This window comes from Pygocentrus nattereri, chromosome 14 (genome assembly GCF_015220715.1).
Source record: "Pygocentrus nattereri isolate fPygNat1 chromosome 14, fPygNat1.pri, whole genome shotgun sequence".
In the NCBI taxonomy this organism is placed as follows: Eukaryota; Metazoa; Chordata; class Actinopteri; order Characiformes; family Serrasalmidae; genus Pygocentrus; species Pygocentrus nattereri.
The window spans coordinates 39,408,816-39,428,423 of record NC_051224.1 but is presented as its reverse complement, the minus strand read 5'-3'; the positions used below and the strand labels follow the sequence as shown (position 1 = coordinate 39,428,423).

Here is a 19,608-nt window from a genome sequence, read left to right as displayed (position 1 = left end):
CACAGAAAGATATTACATTAAATGGCTATGAATACTGCCTGTTACACTTATTCAGGTCATTGTAAGACAGATTCTGTCTTTTTTTCAGGTTTATCACATTTTCCCATCATCAACATTCCATATAAGCTCAGAAGACTCGTGTAGGTTCTCTGGATGGTAAATAAAGTGTCTATATCTGTGTTGTAGTCATGGCGACCCCTGGTTCCCATCACCCCCACTGTAAAGACGTCTGAACCAGTTCACACCACACCGCTCTGAATCTCTCTGTTTAACATCTCACACACTGAGTTATGACATTTTGAAAAAAAAAAGAAACCCTTTCCACAAACAATCACAGTTCTGAGGCAGCATATTTCATTCACGTTTCAAAACAAATCCTCCCTATTCAAGCGCTCGAATAGGCCGAAATCACACCCCACCCATCGGATGGCTGTTTTTATGAGCTTTCTCATTCTCAAACTATATCTGGCTGGAGATATGTTTCATAACCTTTGTGTGCTGGAAGTTTATCAGATTGTGGGGTTTCTTCTCGCCTTCATCATCTTTGCCGTGGAGGCAGCGCGTTCGAACCTGAGGGATGAGCGCCTCAGTCCTGGAGGCATCAATTTTATTCCGGCTCCTCGGAGATGATCGCTTCCCCTTTGCCTTGTGCCTTTAAACGCAATTTAACTCAGGTAAATCAAATCAGAGGGAAAAATGCAGTCCATCACCAGGAAACACGATCCACTCGGCAACATATACCACTTTATGAGAATAGTGAAGGAATTCAAAAATAAAAATAAAAAAAATAAAAAATAGGCCACCACAATTTCTCCTTATCTTGAGAAACTTTATTGATGGTTACTGTTATGCGGATCATAGTGCATGCACATACAATGACAAGGAGAAGGCCTGTTCACAACACCTACTGGAAGCAGAAAGTATAGCAGAGTTACAGCAGTGGATACGATATTTTTGCCCAGTTGTGTGGTAGGACACACAGTACACAAGAGGATATTTGCAGCTGGATAAATTTAAGCTGCTGTTTTTGTTGTATTTTATGTATTTCAACATTTTTTATAAATACAAAAAAAGAACCCCAAAACAAAACAAAACAAAAATGAGATATGTGACAAACACCTCTAAGTAGGTATACTGTAAACAACATGAAGGGAAGTTCTTCGCGAATGCACAGCACATGCCGCCACTCTTCAAGGACGCCTCGACGGCTTGTTTGTGTAGCACTTGTAAATGACATATTTATCATTATTCATATTTACATATAGATATCTTTTTCACAAGTCCTATATTTCTCAGTTTCTCGATAATCAAACAGTTTCAAAGTGTAAAGGCTGTGTTTTCTAGAAAATAATATTACAAAGGATGTCACATTAAAAATGATATCAAAACTGAAACGAGGCAAAGCAAAGAAATAAAAGAAAACAAAACAAAAAAAAAACGAAAGAAAAAAAAAAAGCAAACAACAGACGATGTAATGTCCCACGAGCTGAGAAGTGATGAAAAAACTGCAGGTCGTGTGTGCAAAATAGTACAGTTGACAAAAATACTATGATCATATCTACATAATGATTGCATTACTTGTAAAGTGTTGATATAAATCTGAGTATGATTCCATAAAAAATGAGACACCTTTCTCTAACAGTTGGTCTACCACACTAAATCTAAAACATTACACAGCTGTGTATTTCGTATAAGAGAACATTTCCACTGAACAGATCAAATTTAATACACTGTTGGTTTATTATTATTATTTTTTTTTTCCACTTTCATCCGGTACAAATAATCATAGTTTCATTACTTTTGGAAAAAAAAAAAAAAAAGAAAAAAAAAGAAAAGAAATAAAAGAAAGGAAAACAAGAAAACAGAAAATATAAACGGCGCCACTTTGGCCGTCTTTTTTATTTTTATTTTTTTTATTTTTTTACTTATTCATCTCTCCCGTAATATAAAAGTCAGCAATTATATCAATCGATATACTGGAAGTACCGTAATATAAAAAGAACATCTTGTGGTTGGCATCAACTAGTTAAGGGCCTGACCTACGTACTAGATAATAGGTAAACAGTAAAATACTGTCACGGTGAAGTTTTGTGGAGGTTTTCTAAGAGCCGCTATGTAAAATTCCAAACACGTAGAACATCCTGGGAACATAAACTTTGGCTTTGAGTGATGACTGATATCAGACGGCTGAAATAATCAATGCCTCAGTGGTTTCTTTCCTGTCTTCGCACCACCTTGGTGCACTGGCTTCCCTTGGGCCCCCCTCTGCTGCCCGCCGCGGAGACACGGGCGTCTACGCTCACCTACTGTCTACTTTCCTGCCCCCCCCACCCCTTCGTTCAGGCATGGAAACCACAAACGACCCAAAAAGCAAAAAAGAACCACTAAAAAAAACAACAAAAAAAACAAAAACAAAACCAAAAAAAAAAACCCAAACAAAAAAAGCACTTGTAGTCACTTACACTCTTACAAAATATGATAACCCCAAGGGACTTAATATTTATCATACATAATTCATTTACATGATAAAGCCCTAACAATTTGTCTCTTTAAGTGTTTTTTTTTCTTCTTTTTAAAATCTAGCAGCTCTCTAGATCACCACAGAAACCTCTACAGCCAACAATCTATGTAATCTTTAGAAATTAAAAACCCACAATATTAAAATACACAGCACAAAATATCTGAGGTATAAGATGAAAAATATCCATTTTTGTCCTCTCTCTTAAGAGATGCCAAAATGATGCACTACTGCATGTATTGCAATACCCAGGCCTCTGAATTATTCTCTCTTTACCCCACAGGAAGATTCTCATTAGTGTTTTTTGTTGGTTTTGTGTTGTTGTTTTTTTTCTTAGTATGGAGCGAAACGACTGTATCCACCTCGGTATATACTAGCCTGCAATGAAGAAAGAACAAGACCCACATCGTCCGCGTGACTCCTGGTCTTGGCATCGGTCAGGGGCGCGAAAGCGTTCTGCGGAGGGAGAGAAGTCACGGGTGCAAACGCTTTTAATCGTCGTGGTTCGAACCACACGCGCTAGGTTTTGTTCTCATTTCCTGTACATACCCCCAGACGGAACCAATCACCATCGTCATGCAGCAAGCACACCAAGACACCGCATGCCAGGAGAAATGAGTTTAGCTACTTAAAAAAAACAAAAGCGAAACAGGTGAGCGAGGAGGCAGAAGATAACACACATGAGCTTTTTTAACCCTTAGAAGTCGAGTTATGAGGGGCACTGATGGAGGGAACGCTTTGGTGACCTGACATAAAGCCGTGTTAACGCTGTAGCCACGGAAACCAAAGTTACTAAGCAACCAGCTGTATCAGGGTGATGGAAATACATTTGCTCACTTGATGACTTCAGAGAAGTCTAATAACTTCAGAGGAGAACCTTCTAATGATTACTGAGATAGAGTCCTGCTCATATTTAAACTCTGAAAGTATTACTGTACTGAACCTGTTTCACTGTTAAGTTTTGGATGAAAATGAAAGGGTTAAATTCCTGAAATTCCCAGTACAATATTGGCAAAGTAGGAATTGCTCTGTGGTATCTAGACAGGTACAGCTCTCCTATTGGTTAGGACTTCAGGAGCTGAAGAAAAGTCCTAACACACTGGATTGACTATCAGCGTCATTTTGTAGTGACAGACAAATCAACCTATAACGTTTTTGTATATAATTGAAACAATTTTCGGAGAGAAATCTACAGCAGAGGTGGGTTTTTTTCCTCATGTTTTGACCAATTTTTGATATTTATGGCCTGATTTGAAGCCCTAGCTAAGAGTCATGGTTCATCACTGAGTGAATGAAGTGTCTCTGAAAACTCTGCATTAGGAATAGCGTTGTTATCTACTGTAAATACAATTTGAATGCAACACATAATAAAAACACGATACTAACTCGATACTAACGTTTTAGTGACAATGGTGAGTAAGGGTAGCACTATTACAATTTATATGTAAATAACTACACATTCTATTACATAGTTATAATTATTTACACTACATTTGATTTACACTATACCATTCCAACGTTTGTAATAGCTTAGTGACTGCTATTCAATGAATTCAGTAAACTGAAATGTTAGATACTAGATACCAAAACATAAACTGGTGGTTTATTCACAATTTATACGATGTGGGGAGGAACAAGAGGTTCTTCTGGTACTGGAACTGGTAAACATAGTGGTAAACAATAAACTGTAAATATGTATTTAGTTATTTCTTGACATAAAATAACTATGAATAATGTTTGATCAATGAAATTTGGTCACCGCTATTCGAATATGAGTCCAGGCATTAATTTCATTTTAAGTTCTTAAGCCTGAAGTCTCACTGATTACAGCATCACCTACAGTTCTGCTCGTTTCATATGAAAATAAGATTTTTACAGACTATTTAAAATCTGTAAAACAGTAATATGTTCCCCGTTTAAAGTTATGCTCCATGGGTGATCAGTGGTTGGTTAGTGTAGTGGTTAACACCTCTGCCTTCTCTGCTGTAGACTGGGGTTCAATTCCACACCTGGGTAAACACCCTACACTAAACCAATAAGAGTCCTTGGGCAAGACTCCTAACACCGCCTTGGCCTACCTGTGTAAAAAATGATCAAACGGTAAGTCGCTCTGGATAAGAGCGTCAGCCAAATGCTGTAAATGTAAATGATCGTGAGCCCGTAAGTATGGAACGAGCTTTCGGAGTCTCTAAGGAATTCTGGTTCTTTATCTCTGTTTAAAAGACTTTTCTTTTCAGACGTGTTTTTCTAAATTCAGTCTTTTTCATTTTAAGTAATTCTGGGTCTCTTCATAATGAGAACCTAAAGGCTTTTCTTTTTAGACGTGTTTTCATGAATTATCCTGCTTTAGAAGTAGAATTTTATGAAATTTCCTTTTAAACGTGTTTTATGGATTTTGTCTTGGTTTAAGAAATTCTGAGCCTTTTTAAGAAGAATCTTATAATTCTTCTTTTTAGATGTGTTTTATAAAATGTAGTTTTATTTTTCTGTAAAGCACCTTGAGTTGACGTTGTCATGAAAAGTGTACTACATATAATAAAATGTATTAATATTATTATTATTATTACCATCATATTAGAATAATTTTATACTCGTACCTGAAAACAAAACTGGTTTAGTATTACTGAAAACAGAGATACCAAACTTTTGAACAGTAATGTATGTCTGCACTTCAGACCTTCTGCAAAACAAGACTAACGTCCTCTAGACTCAAACCTTACATGCTTTTTTTTGCTTGTTTAAACGAGCTACAGATATAATCACCACCAAATTGCAACACGCAGGCAATAACTGTGACTCCCAAGGGTTAAAGAGTAGAAAGAGACCCAGCGATCATTGTGGGTTTCACATTTATTCATGGCATCCATGCATTACGATGGTGTGTGATTAAAGAAGGCATTATAAGTCTCCTCATGATGGACTCGCAGACAGCCAGCTGGTCCTGCCGCCGCCGTTCGGAGCCTCTGGCCCTTAACCGGCTTTCCTCGTGCTCCTTTCTCTCTACCCTCTCTCCTGCTCTTTCCCCCTTTTAGCTGTTGCTACAGCACCACTTAGGTGATGGATTTAATTATCAAAATGACTAATTATTCCATTAAGGGGAGCGCTCGGCTAGGTGATATTCACAAAATTAGAAATATAATAACTAACATGCACTACACTGCCAAGAAATTAAGACATTTATCACGTTTACTGGGAGGATTAATGTGGCATTTCAGCTGCCGTTAGCACAAGAGACAAATTCAATTACGTTTAACCGAGGAGATGTCAGCTGTGCTAAAAACCATGCGCAGGGAAAAAAGAGGCAGCACATGACGAGTGCACACAGGGACCAGGGAGGCATAAATAAGGGGATGCGATGGGAAGAGGCAGAGAAACAGACAGGGGAAGAAAAGAGGGTCCGTTTGCTCACCATGGCACCAACGCTGTATGTGGCTGCTGGAGCAAGTGCGTGGTTGTAGGGGTCGGCAGCATAAACTCGTCCGTAACTGTGGAAACAAAGAAAAACCGCATCACGCTGGAGAAAACGATGCATCTCTGGCTGTTCTTTACATAAACAGGAGCCCCCCTCCTCCACCCCCACCCCCCCCCCGAGCCGTACAAATCAATAGACCACCACAGAAACAGATGCAAATACATGGTAATGATTTTAGTGTTCCAGAATGACATTGAGATGAAGTCACAGAAGAGGAAACCACAAGGCTTTTCGCTGTCATGCTGTAACAGGCGGAGGGGCACACTGCTATTCGAGATCTGAAGGGTCGCTTGGGCTAGAAAAAAAAGAAAAAAAAAAAAAAAGAAAAGAAAAAATAATAAATGATAAGATGCTCTGGAGCAAAAAAGGAAAAAAAAGGTCACTGCTTGTTCTAATAATGTCCCAGTAATTGATGTGCAGTCGTCTGATTATGGGATGTAGTCACAAGCCTTTACTCAGTTAATTCCTTCCAAACATCCCGCACACACACTAAACATACAGCACTACGAGTGGATGGATGGATGAGCGGAGGAAAGAAATCTGTGGGTTTTTGTAATTAAAGGCTCACTTAAAAAGCAAAACTCTGCTTTACAGAGAAAATCAATGGTATTTTATTAGGAAAACGGATGTAATGTTAAATACATTCATCTTTTTGGACAATTTGCCTTTAAAGAGTGAAAAATCATTATTATTATTATTGAATGCATGTTAGTCTTACTCAGTTTTTGATTCTGGCTCCCTGTGAGGTTCTGCACTGACACTGGCAGGTCCTGGTCATGGCTTTTAAAACTCTTTAATGGCATATCTTACTGATCTGTTAAAGCGATATAGCTCGGCCGGCCCACTTTGCGCAATCGTCCAGGACCACTTACGGCTCAGTTGGTGGAAGTTCAGAATTCTTAATAGTTTTGTTTGTTTACTGTGGGACTGCAGTCTGAAATAATGCAGCTGGATGGTCCATGCAGCTCCTAAACTCCTCTGGAATAGCATAGAAAGCAAGCTTGACATGTTTATAAATTTAGATTAAAGGCATCTGTTCAGGCTGGAACATGCTTAGAAGTACTGTGACTCATTTTGTCCCGTTTGTGCTGTCATTTTTAATACTATATTCACATTTCTGTATAAAGCAATTTGAGATTTTACAACTCAAATAAAAAAGAGCCCTATAAATAATGACTTACTGCTATTATTATTATTATTACTATAACACTGTCCACCCCTATCACAACAATCAAACAAAAAATAACGAATAATTGTGCATCTTAGGTGTGTGATCTGCTTGAGGAGGTCTGATTGAGCGAGTGCGAAGGCTCCTGGGGCCTGGCTAGTAAAATAACCGGGATTATCTGCTCCTTTGAGCCTTGTTATGCATGCATGGTGTTTTTGGACCTGATAAGGGCCAATCAGGAGGCAGGGCACAGCCTGTAAATGAGGTGATTTACATATTCACTCACTCTTTGCGATTAAGAAGTTAATCCACTACAGATTAGTATGGACATTGTTATTCACTATACAGTCGCCCTGTCTTCATATTTCATTGCCCTGCCAAGCATTTTGTTTGACCTGTGTTATCTCTGTTTACAGGGGCTACTTTTAATGAGTGCGCACTCGACTGTTCAACCCAGGACTTCCCACACTCTATTGGCCCCGAGATTGAAAAGGTGACCCTTAGGACACTGTGCCTGGCAAATTATCCTCCGAGCATTCAGTAATGAAAAGGCTACTGAAGTGACACTCTGAATGTTTAGGGCAGGGCATGGTTTGTTTTGGTTACAAAGGACCACCGGTGCGATCACCACAACCTCCCAAAATGAAAGGGAAATGTAAAAAATATAGAAGGGCTGCACGATATAGACCAAAGACTAATCCCTAAAAAGGGTTCCTAGGCGTGACGATGTAGAAGAGGGTAAAAAGGGTTCAGCTCTAAAAGGTAAATGAGATATAAAGAACCAAGTCTGAACCACATCTATAAAATATGAAGGTTGTTATTTTTGATTCAGAGCCAAATACAACAGCATTTTCATTATAAACATGAGCCACTATACAATGCAAAGAACCATTTATGCGTCCACATGGTTCTTTGAGTGTGTTACAGTTCAATGTACACCGATCAGGCAGGCCTAACACCATACCCACCTCATGATGGTCATGATGTTTTGCCTGATCGGTCTATAGACCACTGCCTTTACTAAAGAACCCTTTATTTCTATCAGTGTCATACGGTAATTATATGGCTACATTTTGCAATTGTGCTCTGTCTTGCAATATATTAAAAACACACTGGGGAACTAATAATGTGGCATGGTTGAAGACCAGCCTGCCTTATTTTGACCAAAATAATACGGTAACACTTTATTTGAAGGCTACCTACATAAGGGCTTCATGACGCATTCATAAGCACTGAATAATGTGTTTATGAAGCACTACTTGAACATTTATGAAGTGCTTATGTCGGTTCTCGTGACCTGACATAAGATGTTTTATGAAATAAATGACATTGTACTGACATAATATGAATAAACCTTGAACATATTTACAGCACTAAACATTTAAAACACTATACATAACTATATATGTCAGCATTCTTAAGACGCCATTGTATTAATATCAGGTCAAATATGCCTGGAAACCACCCCCTCTTCCCTCCATGGCATGGATGAGATGATTGATGTAATTATGTATATGGTTTAAATGTTTAGTGCTGTAAATATGTTCAACGTTTATTCTTATTATGTCACTACAATGTCATTTATTTCATAAAACATCTTATGTCAGGTTGCGAGAACCGACATAAGCACTTAATAAATGTTCAAGCAGTGCTTCATAAACACATTATTCAGCGCTTATGAATGTGTTATGAAGTCCTTATGTAGGTAGCCTTCAAATAAAGTGTTACCAATAATACTTTTATTGCATTACACGAACACCTTGATTCATAAAAACACCCACAGATACACTCAACTGCCTGCAGCCCTCTGTGATATCAGCACTGCAAAGGCTGTTATTGCAGTAATAATTGACTAATGATACATTGTGCAGCCCTAATATATAGACATCACGCATGCAATCTGTTCAACTGGGCGCTGTGTCGAAAGTGCCTAGACGCCCTCCAAATGTTCTACAGATCTCAGCAAAAACATATGCATTATGAGAGAGCTGAGTCTCTGACAGTTCATCTCACGCTGCCACAGCAGACTTGGCGACTTTTCCCGCAGTCTATTGAGACCCGTCGAAGGCAAAGCAGATTTATGAGCCTGGTAGGCTGTGTGTTGGCTAATGAACAACAGCTACTCTAACATAGAACTAAATTAGATCTGGGTCTTGAGATACATCTTAATAAATCTCTGATGGGCGGAGGGGCATATCTGCATTATTGACTATGCGCTCGTTATTTTGGAAAATGTGCAGCAATAGTGCAATTTCTCTACGTGTATCGACTTTTTCCTCGCAGGAAGCTCATTTCTATGCTCTCTCCAACAACGTACGGCCATCCTCTGGTCGCTTAGCGCAAGGCTCTGCATAAAGGGCTCTGATGATTGTGCCTACAGTCGCATGAAAAAAGTTCGAACACTGTGAAATGATTCTGATCTGTGAAAATAAGTTCTCCTCTACAGGGAGCAAACTTCAAACCAGGCAAATTTCTGATATTTTTAGCGCACTGCTGTTATTTATTTGTTTAACCTGCTGAAAAAAATGTCACCATAATTGTTTATTTTGTATAGTCCACATTTTATCACGTGTTAAATTCAGCAAATGAACCGCAGACGTACATTAAAATGCGTAGACGTGTGTCTCGGTGGAGGACGCGTTCACTTATTTACACATACAATATGAACAAAACGTCATTTAACCAGGGTTGCCAAATCATTCGCAAATGCCTCTATTAGGGGTGCAAGATCAGAGTCAGAAGTCCATCAGCCTTGGCTAATTTTGCTACTTTGGCTATTAAAAAAGGGCTTTGAATGAGGGAATTTTGCTGATGTCTGAATTTTTAATGTAGCACAGCCGGTACAAACATAACGCATTAAACATTCCAGTAACTTCAGGAGTTTTGATCATGCAATAATTTCATTAAACAGCAGCATTTAATGCAGAAACATTCCACTTTTTTTTTGCTGCTAGCATAATGCTAATTTCTGCAATGGGGATTCCCTGTTATGTTAGCGCCGAGCTAACGGTAATGTACCTGGACTGGATTTAACGTTACTTACGGCAGGTTTGATGTTTAAACCTTGAATGACATATAATTAGGGATTGATAGATGAATTGATTAATGTTAACCAATTATTAAATTGTTTCTTTTTTTTTGTTGTTTGTAAAAGTTATTTTAACTTTTTATTTTCAGTTCCACAAGATAGATGAAGAATGTAGCTAAAACTATAGTGTTTCAAACCACAGTGACGCACCACATTTCAGGTAAACATCTGAAAATCATCACAGACGACTGTTCGGTCCGTGTTCTCCTAGAGAACGTGTGATCAACGGCGCTGAGGATGCTCATTTAACTTGAGTTAATAATCCGTGATTTTAGAACTTCAGAATATAGAACTTTTAAAGAACCGCACGATACACTGCAGTCATTTTATCAGCTTTTATATTACCATTTGGTCACATCATGATCGTATTCAGAACTGATGTGGTCTGTTTAATACACTTCAGAGCTACTTACTTTACTTACTTTAAATTATGTCAATAACTGAAAAACAACAAAAATGGAGATACGAGGTTTTCTTCCGACAACATTATTATATATTATTATTATAGCCACTTTGATGTAAGCTAATGTGAATGCTCAACTGAGGGACTGTGTTTCATAGCAGCCTGCAATTTGGGTTAAAAGAATATTAGTAATTATAAAAACTGGCTAATAACTTTCAACCACTGGCTATTTTGTCTGTAAAGTAATCGTAATTGTAACTGCGCAAAAAAATTCATGACCTATGCAGCCAAGTCGCAAAGACAGCTGGCTTACCAGCAATTATTGAAGTAGAACAATTAGTCAACAATACCCAACCCCAAATTACACATTCTGCTCGTGTTTTTTATTGAAAACAGCTGACGTCTTCAAAAAGAAGCCTTCGGCCTAAACTACAGACTTGTTAGCATATTCAATTTTCCCCTGGTGGAAGAAAAAAAAAAAGAGTCGCAAAATCAATACGTGGATGGACAGATTCAATTCCCTTTCAATAAGCTGCCTCTGAAGCCAGCCGCTCACACACTAACATCATTCCAGACATCTAGCCCCCTACAGCCAGTGTGCAAAACATAGCAAACCAAGCGAGCATCCTGAAAAACACCACCACTGACACCACACGCCCATGGAAAAACAAACACGGCACACATATAATCGAATGGAGATGCTCTTAAAGGACAGAACTCAAATGAATGATCGCATGGAAAAGAACAGGGACAAAAAGAAAAAGCACACAGACACAAATCACACAGGATCCAAGCTTGAGACAGCGTGTTCATTTCACTCTTCAAGGGACACATGCCTGTTGGAAGCAGTGCCAATGGCGAGGGAAACAGAGGATGAGCAAAAAGGGGTGCAAATGCCTGCCAGCTATCCTCATGCAATGTCCTAAAAAAGCCTGTTCCACTCTGAAGAAGAGCATTCAGAATCATAAGAAAAAATAACAAAAAAATAAGAAGAGTAAAAAGAAACCAACAAAAGAAGTAAAAAATCTACTGATTAAGGGGCAGAAATAAGAAGAGAGGCGAGCAATAAAAGCACTCACTGTCGAGGTGCATAAAAAAAGGATATGCCTGCTCCCTCGTGGGTGCATCAAGAAAGTGAGGGTGATCTGTTATTCATTTTCATATTTATTTATTTTACCTGAAGAGGTGTTACAAGAAATTTCATCGGCTGCAACGAGGACGAAATGATTTCTGCAAGAGAAGATAAAATTCACAATTCCGCTTGCTGACTGGCTGTATGGGCGTGTGGTGGGGGGTGGGATTGTGAGTGAGGGGTGGTGGTAAAGGGGGGGGGGGGTTGCTTTACAGTAAATGGATTCAGTTCACAAGCAGAGCTCTCAGTGCAGTCCCACACTCGACAAGGAAGAGTAACACACATGCTGGGAGGGGGGTCGGAGATGTACAATGTTGGGGGGGGGGGGGTGATCATATAAATATATATATATATAAATATATATATATATATATATATATATATATATATATATATATATATATATAAAAATCCGTATGAGAGATGAGATTAAATTAGAAGTGAGGCACAGCACAGCACACACGGGTGAAGCTCGATCCACTCCTCTGACCGGGGCCGATTCAATAGGAAAGTGGCAGACACGCTGTCGTCTAAGCACTTGAACGCGCCCTCTATTCTTTAAAGCCTCCCCGCGTACCTCGCTGCTCCCCACGAGTCAAGGAGGCTGGAATGGTCCCGTTCTGCGAGAGCCAATTCTGCCTATTCTCAACCTTACACTACAGCTGATACAGACATAATGGCACAAATCAAAGCATATCGCAGACTGAAGCTACTGTATGCTGTGTTATGCAGCATAAGCTGGCCTGGTTCAGTATGATTGACATATGATAAAGTGTATGATAACTTGCTGTATGCCACAACCAAAGGTGATGCATAAGTTTACTTATTTACTTACTTTTATTTCAACACAAATATATTAACAAGATTTAGTCATTGAATATTTCAACACATGTTCTTGTCTTTCTTGTGTAACACTTGTGTTGAAGCGTGTTCAAATTTTTGTCCAAAATGAGGCACAACCGAAAAATAAAACCTATTTTTTCATCGTAAGCATTTTTGATATGCATAGTTTTATGCATAGGTCACAGAATTCAGTCCTAATTTACTTTAATCTCTCTCTCGGTGACTGCACTGTAAAAAACGAGAGGTCAGTTCAACTTAAAATGATTCAGTAACTGATTACACGGCTTTTCTTGAGTTGAGTCAGCTTGAGGACACCAGAGTTCACACAACTCAAAGGTCTTAGTTGAGTCAAAAATTCTCCAAGCTACCGATTCTAGACCTGCAGCTCAGTTAGAGAAACTAAACGGAGTGTTTTTTTTGCTCAGTTTCTCCACTAGATGGCGCTCTTTCTGTCACACAGTCCCATCTGGCATATTCTCCTCTTGGGTTTCCGGATAATGGACCGCTGTGGTGTTACTGGGATTCAAACTCACAGCCTCCTGATTTTGGGATGAATTATTACACAGCTGCACCACATGAGATGACGCCACACTTCAAAGTCAAAACAACAGATATTTTCTCCAGTTTTAAACATTTGTAGACACAAAATCTGAGCTGCTTCATGTGTTCCTGAGTGGTGCAGTGGACTGAGCCGTCAACCCAACAGGAGGTTGTGAGTTTGAGCCCCAGTGATGCCACAGCCATCCACGAGTGTGTACTCAATGTCTCGCAGGATGGTGTGAGGGCGAGAGTCAAGTTCATTTTATTTACATAACTGAGACGCGGAACTAAAAGCATTAAGAGAACTTTTGACTGAACTAAGACATTTGAGTTGTTTGTCCTCAAGTTGAATCAACTCAAGAAAAGCCATGTAATCAGTTACTATATCATTCTGAGTTGAGCTGGCCTCTCATTTTTTACAGTGTATTAACAGTTTTAAATCATGTAAAGCTAAATAGACCTAACCAGGAAAAAGTTCAGCCTCCACACCTCGGGTTTAGTTCATATTGCCCCATATACACTCAAAATACTTCTTTTTTTAAAATTCTTTTAATGTTTCTATGCCAACGCACAACACATCCAATATGAATAAAATATAGTCAGTTCTATTGTGTTGATACTAGCTGTTCTACTGTATCGTCAAAAATACATTTACCTTGTTTGACGTGGTCTTGATTTACTAATCATATTTAATGCATATACATTTTTATGTATTTGGGGCGGAAACTAATACAGCTCAAATAAGACAGAACTGTTTGCATCTATTTACCAGACATTTTAGCAGCTGTTACAGTCTGTTGCAGTCAATTTCCGCCTATAGGGTAAGTTGTAACATTTGAACATTTAGCTAAACTTTTCACAAACAGTAGGAGCTGGGAACAAAACGGTAGTTTTTACTCGTAGAGGAGATGCGCAGCTTGCTAATATATATAAGAATTATTCATCATGCTGACACTTTTAAAATTATTAAGCAAAAACTAAAATGTGCCAGGTTATGCCCCGCTATGTGAATCAAATCAAGTTCACTTTTTTATTGTATGTACACTACATTTTGAATGTTTAGAGCCAGATGTCATATTAACAATTTCTTCTGTTTCATACACAATAGTAAAATATCGCTGCTGTCTGACCAAAACCGCATTTTTGTCGTTTTCCAGTTTTTGAAATAATATGAAAAAGCCTGTTGTTCTTTACATTGTTTGTAAATTTCATGATGAATGGACAAACAGAAATGGCCCCAAAATGACTTGGAAAGACGTCTGGTTCCATTGACTTACATTAAAAGTAAAGTAAGTTTTTTCCTTCTCCTGTAAAGTTACAATTTTGGAGATACGAGGTTTTGTCCTGACAGCAGCGATAAACAATATTCATTTGAATGTCACAAACTATTCCCCATAAGCACCTTGAGAAAGTGAATACAATGATAACATACTGTAATAATCTGTTTACATTAACTTTTATCACGATATCTGCCTCTGAAATTTGACCTCCGCTTTTGAAACATCATGAATTCTGGATTTGAGTTGAACAGCGTTCTCAGATATTTTGTATCACCTGCTGCTCTGTTGATCAGTCTAGACAAACGTTATTTTTATTTACAGCTTCGTGCATCTTACCAATGATTTGGAAACTGTGAAATTCATGCTACACATATTATGTTTCATCATTTTATAGAAGTATCTGAACCTACATTTCTTTATCATTGACAATATTATTTCAAACTTTTGATCGGTAGCGTATTTTAGTAAACATCAAACAGTTAAAACAATTAATGCACTATAACACACTATATAACACAAACCTGGATAAATGACTGTTTTAAACGAGTCACAATAAAGAGAAATAGAATAAACAGAAAATATCCCTAAATAGAACAGACAGTGCAGCGTCTGCAGGCCTGAGTTTGTGCTATCAGGGTCTCTGAACGCCACGTAAACAAACATGACGAGCGTGAACCGTATCATTTGCTGCATTACCCAGTCTCCATGACTCACTGCACAGGTGTGACAAACGAGGTGTCACGGCCCAATCTTACGTCTAATTAGAGACATAGGTTGGCAGCCATCTTGCCTGGCCCCCTTTTAATTGCCGCTCGCAGCTATATTTAATAACTTAATGAATCATTCATTCCCACTAAGCATTCAGATTGAATCGGCCCTCTTAATCACGTTAGGTGGCTTGTTTTGAATACAGACTCCAATTCGACATGACACTATTGACCAGCGTGACGCGGTCTACTCTAGAGAAGGGGAAAGGGAAAACAGCTCGGTGCACACATGCAGGAGAACCCATGCAACTAGAGTAACAAGTCCGCAGCACTTTACATCATCGTGACGAAAAGAAGACCATCCACAGCACACTCAAAACACACAATCGTACCAGAACTTGGGACGAGTGTTGGCTTCAGACAGCGCTAGTTATGCGTACTTTAAAGAGGCCACACATTCCACATTCCTCCTGTCCTCCTGAGGTTCACTTAAGACGTTTGTCTGGCTTTATGAACTACAAACAGTCCAAATTAAGTTTTACATGATATTTTCCAACCTCTCTCTGTCCCTTAGTACTCAACAGGCTGTTTCTGTTACTATGTCTTTAAGATATATGTAAATGAGCTCTGTTCTGATTGGTCATTCAAAAAGCAGCCTCGGCTGAAACACTCCTTATAACTTCAAGGTGAATATACACCGATCAGGCATAACGTTATGACCAGTTTATCAGCTCCACTTACTGTATAGCTGCACTCTGTAGTTCTACAGTTACAGACTGTAGTCCATCTGTTACTCTGATACTCTCAGTGGTCAGGTCCCCCATGGACCCTCACAGAGCAGGTACTATTTGGGTGGTGGATCATTCTCAGCACCGCAGTAACACTGACATGGTGATGGTGTGTTAGTGTTGCGCTGGTCTGAGTGGATCAGAGTTTGGAAAATCTGAAATAATATTTTTTTTCTATTTTGCCTTGCATGTACCTCTCCAACATTTACAGATTAAGAAAAATGCTTTCGGACAAAATTTCTGGAAAAAAACGGTCTCAGACATCAGGCAGTGTATAACCATAAGAACTTATTGTGAGGGAGTTTTTAGAGCTGGACACCTGGTTTCTATCGGAGCATTTCACACCAAATCACTCTGAATGGCTCTGTTTACATCTTAACCACTTAATTATGTAGGAATTTTGAAACAAAATAACTTTGTAATAATAAAATCTCATATTGAGCTGCGTTAGCGCGGCATCACCTGCGTTCCTCCTGAACACACAGGCTCGGCGGAGCGGAGGAAGGCAGTGGTGCTACTGGCGCAAAAACACAGCTGGTGTGTTAGCCTGAGGGCCTCTGCGTGATCCAGAGAGCAGCCGAGAGCCTGCATATGGTCCGCCTCAGCCCGGGCCTGAACGTGCCTGACTGGGACACAGGTCGGCAGGCTAATGCAGGCGCCGGGGCAGGGCTGCAGGGCTCTGTAGGGGCAGGAAGGCCACTGCGCTTTCCTGACCATTTGCCCCAGCCTGCAGCAGTACAGATGGGACCGACAAAGCTGTGAGCAGCATCAGTGACGCAAACAGTAGAGCAGCACGATATAGATAAAACATTGGCTGAACACCGTATTGTGATTAAACCTACTCGTACGGCAACTGCGATATATTAAAACTATAACGTTGAATCGAGAACAACTGACACGATGTAGTAACTGCTTGTTGCACAGGGCAAAATCCCATTTGAACTAATGAGCAACTGGAGCAGGACATCTCATAATATAGATTTAGAGTGTGTTACTTATTTCTAATTTATATCTATGCATATGGCCACACTATTAAGATAAGATGTAGGTTCTTTTACTGTGTGGTGTGACTAACGTTAGTATCATAGGAAATGTGTTGCTGTGGTGCTGTGGTCTTAGCTCTGACCAGCTGCAACAACACAGTCCAGCTTGGCAGCATAGCATTTAAAACCCAACGTTATTAGGTGAGATGGTGTAAGAAAATAATGCTGTATGTATTTTTTGCCAGTGTCCTGTAAAACTTATCCAACCTTGTAAAAGTAATTTAAAAAATTCCGCAAGTGTGGACGGTGCATGGACAGGTCAACTGCACACCTGAAAATACTGAAGCCCTAAGCCTAAATGCATCAATTTGGACAAACTCCACCTTTCATTTATTTTGTATTAGAGAGTTCAGGTTTTACAGGTATATATCGAGTCCTAGCACCCATAAATCAACTCCAAAGATTTCTCAAAATATCTTTATAATTAATAATAATAATCTATATAATTCACTGAGATGTAAACAGAGAGATTCAGAGAGGTTTGGTGTGAAATGGTTCAGCTGTGTTTACAGTGGTGGTGATGGGAACCAGGCGTCGCCATGACTACAACACACATATAAACATTTTATTTACCATCCAGAACCACCAGAGAACCTACACTGGGGATGAAAGATCGATAGTTTTTACATCAAAATCACAATTTATAAGTGCAATTTTCAAAATGCAAGAGCTGCAATTTTTATTATAGTCTTACAGTCTATTATCGAAAACACTGATATGATGGAAGTTTAACGTATGGAAATGTTGCCTAATAACATTGTGCTTGTGAACTGCTGTGACATCACAACCACAAATGACTGACAGGCTGGCCAGAGTCTTAAGCCAGAAACAATATATCGCTGTTGTTGGAACAAAATCTTGTATCTGCTGAACTTTACAGGTGAAGGAAAAAACCTACTTCACTTTTAATGTAAGTCAATGGAACCAGAATTTTTTCCCCAATGTAAAGAAAAACATTGTTCTGACTGAAAAAACTGAAAAAAGAGGTTTTGTCCTGACATCAGCAATATGCTGGTCTTCTTGCCAGAAAAGGCCCATACATCAATTATACATCAGTCATAATTATGATTTAAATCATAATCCCAATACTGGTCAGAAAAATCACAATTAGATATTCCCCCCAAAATCAGAGTTTTTACATGAAATGCTGATGATGGTAAAAAGTGGTAGATCTGAAAAACAAAAAAGTTCTAAACGCCCACAGAAACTCATCTGGAGCCATGATTAGTCAAGGTGGTCACAGTACACAGTCAAAAAAGATACTGTGACTGGACAGAGACCCATCTGCATGTTGCATATTGTGCAGCCTTCTGCTAGATTATTAGATTATTATTACAAAAGCCTGTATCACAATGATGATTAAAAGATGACATATTGTGCAGCCCTAGCACAGAGAGAGAGAGAGAGAGAGAGAGAGAGAGAGGGAGAGAGAGAGAGAGCGAGAGAGAGAGAGAGAGAGAGAGCGAGAGAGAGCGAGAGAGAGAAAAAGGGAGAGCGAGACAGAGAGAAAGAGAGAAAGAGAGAGAAAGAGAGAGATAAAGAGAGAGAAACAGAAAGAAAGAGAGAAAGAGAGACAGAGAGAAAGAGAGTAAGAGAGAGAGAGAAAGAAAGAAAAAGAGGAAGAGAGAGATAAAGAGAGAGAAACAGAAAGAAAGCGAGAAAGAGAGAGAGAGAAAGAAAGAGAAAGAGAGGGAGAGAGAGAGGATAAAGAGAAACAGAAAGAAAGCGAGAGAAAGAGAGACACAGAGAAACAGAAAGAGAGAGAGAGAACGAGAGAGAAACAGAAAGAGAGAAAGAGAGAGAGAGAAAGAAAGAGAAAAAGACAGAGAGAGAGAGAAAGAAACAGAGAGAGAGAGAGAGAGAGAGAGAGTTTGAGAGAGAGATGAGCCCAGCTCTTCAGCTCCTCTAGACGTGGAGCATGCCTCTGAGAGATGCTTCTTCTTTCACTGACCACCAGGTGCCAGATGGTGGCAGCTACCAGCTTAAAGGGGAATTCCACCGATTTTTCAAAATTTCTGGATAATTCTGTGGTCGTTATATGAATAAATTGATTCGGAGAGCTTTGATGTGAAATTGTTCATTTACAGAGAAACTTACAGACTCAGATTTCTTTACAGTGGTGGTGATAGGAACCAGCAGTCCTGATGTCCACAATGCAACTATAGCCATTTTATTTACTGTCCAAAACCACCAGTGAACCTACACTCTGAGTTTTCTGTTACGTTGATGATGGTAAGATGATGGTCAATCTGAAAAAACAAGTTTTCTTTGGGGACTATTTTGCCCTAGAACACCCCTCTTGTATCCCTCCACCATGAAAGGATTAAAAATACGTTTTAGACCCAAATCTGATCACAAAACTGCTGTAAAACAAGGTCTCAGGCATCAGGCAGTGAATTCATAACCTTTTCATGTGATAACGTTCTGTGAGGGAGCTTTTAGAGGGGGACGTCTGGTTCCTATCACCACCACTGTGAACAGTTCTGACTTTGTGAGTTTCTCTAAAACGAGGCATTTCACACCAAACCACCCTGAGAGGTTCTGTTGACCTTTTAATTATGCAGACAATTTGAAAAATCAGTGGCGTTCTCCTTTAAGGACGGTGGGATGTATAGGAACGTGTCAA

At 39.2% G+C, this 19,608-nt stretch overlaps 1 protein-coding gene across 11 annotated transcripts in view; it reads right to left on the bottom strand.

The window, feature by feature from the left end:
• Positions 1–812: 812 nt before the first annotated feature.
• Positions 813–19,608, bottom strand: part of rbfox1 (RNA binding fox-1 homolog 1) — a 398,218-nt gene continuing 379,422 nt past the window's right edge. For 9 of the 11 annotated variants that reach the window (XM_037544776.1, XM_017706968.2, XM_037544773.1 and 6 more), the window contains 2 exons: positions 5,928–6,003; positions 813–2,974 (listed from right to left, as the gene is read on the bottom strand). In XM_037544776.1, coding sequence (XP_037400673.1) covers positions 2,852–2,974; positions 5,928–6,003 — 199 coding nt within the window. In that variant the 3' untranslated portion in view covers positions 813–2,851. Of the gene's footprint in view, positions 2,975–5,927; positions 6,004–11,728; positions 11,764–11,826; positions 11,880–19,608 lie in introns of all 11 variants that reach the window. The other 2 variants (XM_037544774.1, XM_037544775.1) reach the window with 2 other exon arrangements.